Below are 7,812 nucleotides of genomic sequence, written 5' to 3' on the forward strand. Positions count from 1 at the left end.
TGTGTGTGTGTGTGTGTGTGTGTGTGTGTGTGTGTGCGTGCGCTCAGATCAGTTGGTCGAGCATCAACTTGTCAGTTGTAAATCTCTTTTGGTCTGGGGTTCGATTTCCGTCGATAGAGGGTGTGATACTTGAATTGTTAGGCGCATCAGGAATGACTGAGACTCGTATAATAGCCTCAAGCCAGCGCATCAGGAATGACTGAGACTCGTATAATAGCCTCAAGCCATTCTTTTTAATATATATATATATATATTATGTGTATGTATGTATTCTAAGTCAAAGCAACACATCAATATTGTCAAGAAAATCATGGAAATTAATTAGGCACAGGATTTTCTTCCATTACCATTTTCAAAATAAGACAATTCAAACGGGCTTGGTAACTTGCTCGTTAAATTCCCTTTGTGCTCCAGTTAAGTACTTTTCAAATAGTCTCTTTCATCTCTCATCTCCTGGATCCTTCCTTCATGTGACAAGCACCATAGGAAACTTTTTTCTCTGCATGGACCATCCATCCTTTGCCTCCCACGTGCTTGCATTATTATTATAAATAGCCTTCCAAACTCCCAATATTTCTGCAAGTTTTTTCCCTTGTTGGTAACATTTCTATTTTCTAGGATGATTAGCTCGAGGTAAAAATGCAAAAAGTATCAACAATTGTGTTGAAATCTAGTACTTATATCATTCCAGTCCTTAATTTTACTATTTCTCTTGTGCTTCTCTGCAGTTTAATCCAATTTAATGGGGCTTCCTCATGCATTCGAAGGTGTGGTAACGTTGGTATGGCCGGTAAGTATTTTAGTCATATTAATTGTTGTTTGGAAGACGTCTTTGTATATTTTATGATTTGTTTTTTTTTTTTTGCAATAAATATTTTAGTTTGCAGAACAAAGGTGGCACGGAATCCGAATTTGGAGAAGCTGATAAACGGATACCTGTTCCAGGAGGTATGAATATCTTTAGTTAGAGTCTCCTTTTGGTTTGTGTATGATGCGGTCTAGTTTGCTGGATCTCGATAAACTATAATTCGAGAATGTCGACAACTCCAGCAATTAGAAGGAGGAGAAGAAGAAAATAAGATTCAATAGTCTCCAAATGAAATTTATTTATAGAATTACAAGAATCTCATTAAAATTAATTTTTAATCGATCACGTGATTTGTATTAAATGAAAATTATGACACTAAACGTCGATCATCTGACGCGATCTGATTAGGATAGTAGATGTTTAGATTGACTTATGTTAAGAAAGACAGAGGTAGACCTGAGAAAACTTGGGCTTATTATATAAAAAACGATCTTAATTTATTAGAACTAAATGAAAATATGGCACTATATAGGTGGCAATGGAGAAAAAAGATTCATGTAGCCGACCCCACTTAGTGAGATAAAGACTTTGTTGTTGTTGTTGTTGCTGTACCCGATTTGCATTCCAATTTTAATACAAAAACAATGCATAACAATACAAATTACAAATGCCTAGAAAACAAATTAAAGAATTAATGAATAACTTAATTAAGCATGCATTTTTGGTTCTTTTATAGTGCAAGTCAATCTAAGCTAGCTTATATTCTTAAAATTATAACTTATTTCTCTCTTTGTGAATTTATAATCAGATTGGAAGAAAGCAATTAGCACATATGGAGAAATATCCTGAAGCACAGATCATTAATTTGGGAATTGGTGACACAACCGAGCCTATACCTAAAGTAATAACATCTGCTATGGCTGAGGTTAGCATCTAAGAAAAATGATTAAAAAATAGTATTATCATATTCATTTTCACCTTGTTATATATAAAAAACTATATTTTGTCTTCTGTTTGGTTTGATTTATGAAAGAATGAATAGTTGTGTATGTTCTTAAGATTTGGAGCTTAGTTTTTGGTCTAAGAAAAGTCTAATGCATATTGGATCTGGCTGCAAGGTGTTTGGGGGGTTTAGCCCGCAATAGATTTGAAATATTAGATTTAATGAGGTGTTTTATTTGGAATGTTTTGTATATTTCAGCATTTTGTTTGGTCGTCGTAGTTAGTTTCTTTATAAATTTATTCTTTTGTTAGTGTGATGATAAGATATTGAGCAGAAAATTAAACGAAGACAAGAAAAAAAAACCATACAAAAAATCTCAACTATAAGGAACAAATTTATGTAGTTTGGTGAGATTCATTGATGTAGATGACTGCATAAATCAATTATTTTATTCAATTTCAATATATATATAGTGAGATTACATCTTATAAAAATGAAGATAAAAATATATCATTTTGTTTGCATTAACGGCTGAATATAAGTACAATCGTTGTGAAGGTAATGAATGGAAATGAACAAAAGAATTGACGGCTCTTCTTCTCATTTTGTTTACATTAAGCATTTCTTCCTCCTTTTGTTCATCTCTTTTTTCACTCCTGATTGTGGGATAATTTACAAATAAATACTTTATGAGCTTATATAATGATATTACTTATTCTATTCATAATATTTATAGTCTCGGAGCCTTAATTTGTGGTAAACTCCATTTGAGATTTCATGGTAGCCTCCATTTATAATAGTGATTGTCATTATTTAAGATTTTATGCCAACACAATCTAAGACTTTATGTTGCTCTCCAAAAAGTTAAGTCTATGTTTCTATTAATTGTATGAGCTAATATAGACCTATTTGCAGGTAGAGCTCATTTTTTCAGCCAAGTTTATAGTAGGCATATAAATTATTTGCGAATACTAATGTATGACAGTTCTTCCTTGGTTTCATTCCTCAATTTAGAGATAGATCTCATGTTTTAGAGATCTATTTAGACATGAAAATGGTTGCCCTTATCAGAAGGTTAACACAATATATTTTATGCATATACAAAAATCTCTCATCAAACATTTCAACTTTTAAAGTTAAATTGTGTTTGGCATTCATTTATTAGAATAAGTTAAATTTGATAGTCTTTTAGCTCAGCATCTTTACTATGAACAAAAAAAAAAAAAAAAAAAAAAAAAAAATCGAAAACAATCATAATTGAATTTATAGAGAAATTAAATCAATTAATAAGGCAAGATCATAATATTTCTTAAGTAAAAGCATGAAAAGTTGGAAGAGCAAATTTTAAAATAAAAGAGGAGATATGCATTCAACTCTTATTTTAAATAAAAATTGAAATAAATGATAAAATAAATAATCTAAAGCCGCCTTAAATATGTAGAGAATTTAATGTGAATTCTGCTTGCCGTCAACATCTACATAATTTAGGAAATGATGCTCCATGCATGACCATTATGAATATTGTCTTGGAACAAATATGTCAGCTTTTTTTGTGTTCTCTCTTTTGGATTTTACATTGATGTGATCTGGATGCGGTTTCCTCTATTTACTGTAAAGATTTATCGAGATAAGGAAATATTTTATTAAGAGTCGGGAAGTAGAGTTATATCCGGACTCCAATTAAAATTTAACACGTGTTTAAGGGCTCTAAAAATTCTTGACCGCTCGTAATGAGATTCACTATAATTTATTTTATTTTATTTTGTTGAGAGTGTTTAAAAGTGACTGATTTTTAGAAGACATGTTTGATTGTAGATAAAACACTAACAAGAGATTTCGCTCTCATTTAGTGAGAACTTTTTTTTTATCTGAGGTTCGAGGTTTCCCATGGGTGCAAGCTTCTATGATTAATTACTCATCCCGATAACGAGAAAACACTTTCAATTAAGACTAGCCATTTAAGATTGAAAATTGAGCATATAATAGAAACAAACTTGGGATTTAAATTATAGAATTCACCACTTGAAGTTTAAAGTGGTTGGTGAGGGAATGAAGATGAAACCCAATCAAGATCTTATGTTCTGTCATCCCGAGCTGTCGTGGTCCCTGATCTACATAGTCAGAGTTAGTTGACCCAACTTGGCAAGAGGATTCTTGTCAGCAGTCATGGGTTGTATTGTCCAAGAGTTCCTTCTAGATTTGATTTGGATTTTTGTCTAAGAAGACAAATTTACATCGACCTTAGTTAACAGAAAGCTTTATGCCAATCAGTTGCGCTCGTGACCGTAATATAATGGTGTTATTTGTTGGCAACCACCTAGACAAAGGGCCATGGTCGTAACAGTTATTTTGTGGTGTCAATTGACAACAAAAACATGTAGACAGAGGACTCGTAACACGTCCTTTCTATCTTGCAATTACTTTGAATGTCACAGGAAATTTTCACCCTCAACAAACTATTGTGAAAAACGGATGAATTTTACTTTTAGCTTTTAATGATTGAATTTTAGTTTGAATATCACTTTATTATTTTGAAAAAGCCTAACTTTAAAGATTAAAACCTCTGATTGAAATCTTCTTTCAACGCATACATCATCAGAGATTTGAACATTTATAACTTTTATGTTTGAAGGAGGGATAATTAGTTTTGTCAGTTTAGACTATTAGGGTATAAGTCATGTCGAATCTTGTCCTTATAAGAAGGAGGATCAAACTAGTTATGTGATTGAGACTTGTGAATTCTTATTTCATTATTTGGATTTTTTTTTCTTAAACTACTAGGCTTGTGAACTCCAGAACTTGCGAGGAGTGGGATCAGACTAGTGGGGTGAGACTTACAACCTTATTCTATCGACAATACGACTCGATTTGCCCGCACATTGGTTTGAGCACATGCTGGTATTTAAATTTCACATAATTGAATATATTTTCATACACTACCCGAATTTGGGTTTTTTTCCAACGACCACAATCCATCGGTTATGATAAGAAAAACTGTCATTTTTAATGTTATCAACGATTTTATGTTTACAGATAAAACGTTTACTGGTGATTCCAAAACCGACCGATATTCCGACAGTAAAAGTTTATCGATGGTTGTCTGAAAATTTTATATTGTAGTTTTTTTGAGAAAATTCAAGTCTTGGTAATTGTCGATTTGTATAACCGACATATCTTCTGTCGAAAATAATAACGACATACATGTCAGAAATTTGTTACGCCCGTCAGTTTTTTGAAGCAGACAAAATCATCGTTTAGGCGTTATTTTTATAAACGACAGATGAACTGTCAAAAAAGTGTCACACTCGTTGGCTTTTTTATGCAGGTAAAAACCTCTGGTTAAGTGTCGTTTAATATAACTTATGTGTTAACTGTCGGGAAAAGAGTCATGTCTGTTTTTTTTTGTGACACACTTTGAGTCGTTAGTTATGTATTTGTTGGGCATCAATAAAAATATTCATCGGTTGGTCGTCAGTTTTGCCTACAGATAAGTTTGGAACCGTCGTAAAACCGAGGGTAAGCCGTCGGAAACCTGTAGCATAAGAAAAAAAAGAAATTCTTTCTTTCATATTTACATTACTATATCTACTATCACAATATTTAACATACAAACATAGTTTTGAAAGAGTAAATTATCTAATCAAATAATAAAATAAATAAATGTATTTACTCTAGGATATGTACATCAATGTTCATATAAAAAAAAAAAAAACATATGTGCAAATATACATTAGCATTTAAAAAAAAAAGAAAAAGGCCCCTCATAATCCTCCTTCTCTATCTAGCCACCCTCATCCTCATTGTCATCATCTACTTTCTCCTCCTCCAATGATGTAGTTGGCTTGTCACACTCCCTCATCCATTGTTAGAAGGAATCCAAATCAATATTCAGGTTGGCCTTCAGCTTTGACCTCATTTGAGAAAAGCGGGCCTCCATCTTGGTAGAGAATGCCACAACACGCTTAAAGATCTCCTCATCTTGTTCGGTAGAGGTAGAAACTGCAGATGCACTAGTGGAGGGGTGAGTGTCGTAATCAAACCCCTGCGACCCAAGCCCATAGACTTGACCCTTCTTCTTCCCTCCAGTAGTCTCCCTCCGCATGTTGTACTCAAAAGGATCACGCTCGCGGATCATAATACCTCCCGACGCTTGAGATCAGCTCTTCTTAAGCCACTGAAATCACTCCTGCAAACTAAAGTAATTACATTCAGTTAGAGCTAAAATTTATTGAAGTCAAACTAGTTTAGCATTTTAATTTCCTTGGTCATGAGGGATTTGTCGCCGATCCAAGATTGGTCGGACCGCCTCCTATGGGTACGCTCATGTACATTGGCGGTGGAGGGCTCTTGTCCAATCTCCATAGCCTGTCCACAAAACAAAATTGTTAGAATATATATTCAAACTATAAAAAACCTTATAGAATAAATAAAATCATATCAGCCCCCGCTTGTATTCCGTATGTGGGAGTGCCCAACCAGTATGCTTGGAGGGCCACATGCCTCCATAGTCCACCTGCATGTTCTATTTTGTCAACTCCCACTTCTTTTGGTAGTCCGGAGAATCTCGGGGACCCTAAGTAGCATGGCAGAAACATTCTCTCCGAGCCATAGACGATGTTCTTACGATTTCTAGATATCGCCCAACATGTCCCAGAGGCGATCACTACCCTTACACTTAAAGTTGCGCCACATGCGTGTCTCATGCTCAAGACGCTAGAATAATTGTTTATGCAAATATTACATGAATAAATAAATAAAAATAAATTAATTTATTTGTGAACGATACTTACCGTAAATTCCTGAAATCAAAGATCTTGAATTACCATCGGGATCTCTTTCCATAACAAATATTTTGACTCAAATTTGCTCCAAACTTAATTGTTGCTATCAGACTCGATGTTGTAGTTGTTGCTTGTCTATTCGTGCTCCGTAGAGGCAAGTGGGCCTCTAATGCACTCAATCCCACTGGGGGGGAGGTGGGGGTGTCGCATGAATGATTGGGATGAGTCTTTACCTTGACGAGGCAGGGAGACTTCAAACGCATAAAGAGGGTGGAGAAGGGAAGGCTTTGGTTCGAATAAGGAAGGAGGGTACAATTCCCTTAGTTTTCTACGTGCAATTTGAACAGGGAGGCACAAATGAAACGAGAATATAGAATCGTGCGAATGAAGTTGGGAAACAGTAACTTACGCTCTGCGGGTTTTGATCCAACGAAGATGAATGAAACCATAGACAAGCACAGGGAATCAGCAAAACTTCGAGAAATCAGAGACCGAGGGAATGATAGAGAAATAAGACAGTCCAAATGTAAAAATGCGAATGAAGCTTTCTGTCGCTTGGTTCTTTCACTTATAACGATGAGAAAGAGTGGGAACACTTGTTGAAGTACACGAGTAAATTAATTTGATTTTAATTAACACAATTTATTTTTTATTTTTCTTGTCTCTTTTCTATTTTTATGGTCGAATCTGTTAAATATATAAAATATTAGTTTATTATAAAAAACTGAAAAGTCTGATGCCCGACCTAGTCATGATGTAGAGATTAGTTGTACTTGAGTTTTTTCTTTATTGTACTAACTAAAAAAAAGAACCAAATAAATAATTTAATGTGAACTTCATAGCACATAAAAAATTTTTCAGTACAACCATGGCGTACATGATAATCGTTACGAGTTGAGTTTTCCGGCCTGACCATGGTGTACAACATAGTTGTATTGAATGCTTTTATTTCGTACAACAATATTGTACTAAAAAAAAAATATTAAAATAAATAATTCGATGTGAATATCGTAGTGTACAACATGATTGTACTAAAAAAACCTCCAATACAACTATATTGTACAAGATAATCAATACATAATTTATCTATTTTTTAGACAATAAAGTAATATTTTATATATTTGAAACAAGTCAAATTTTAATTGGAGTCCGAACGTAACTCTACGTTCATACTTCGGAAGTTCGGATTGTTCACTAATTTAACGAGCCGAACTCGAACAAGATTTGTTCGTTCGTGTTCGGCTCGTTCTGACTCAAAATACTACTCATCCATTACACAA

General features: G+C 33.9%; 1 protein-coding gene across 1 annotated transcript in view; it reads left to right on the forward strand.

Moving 5' to 3' along the window:
* Nucleotides 1–1,689: 1,689 nt before the first annotated feature.
* Nucleotides 1,690–7,812, forward strand: part of LOC110023631 (aminotransferase ALD1 homolog) — a 7,723-nt gene continuing 1,600 nt past the window's right edge. The window contains exon 1 of the mRNA XM_020723124.1: nt 1,690–1,733. Coding sequence (XP_020578783.1) covers nt 1,725–1,733 — 9 coding nt within the window. The 5' untranslated portion in view covers nt 1,690–1,724. The remainder of the gene's footprint in view (nt 1,734–7,812) is intronic.

The sequence above is a fragment of the Phalaenopsis equestris genome, unplaced genomic scaffold (genome assembly GCF_001263595.1).
Source record: "Phalaenopsis equestris unplaced genomic scaffold, ASM126359v1 Scaffold000226, whole genome shotgun sequence".
Lineage (NCBI taxonomy): Eukaryota > Viridiplantae > Streptophyta > Magnoliopsida > Asparagales > Orchidaceae > Phalaenopsis > Phalaenopsis equestris.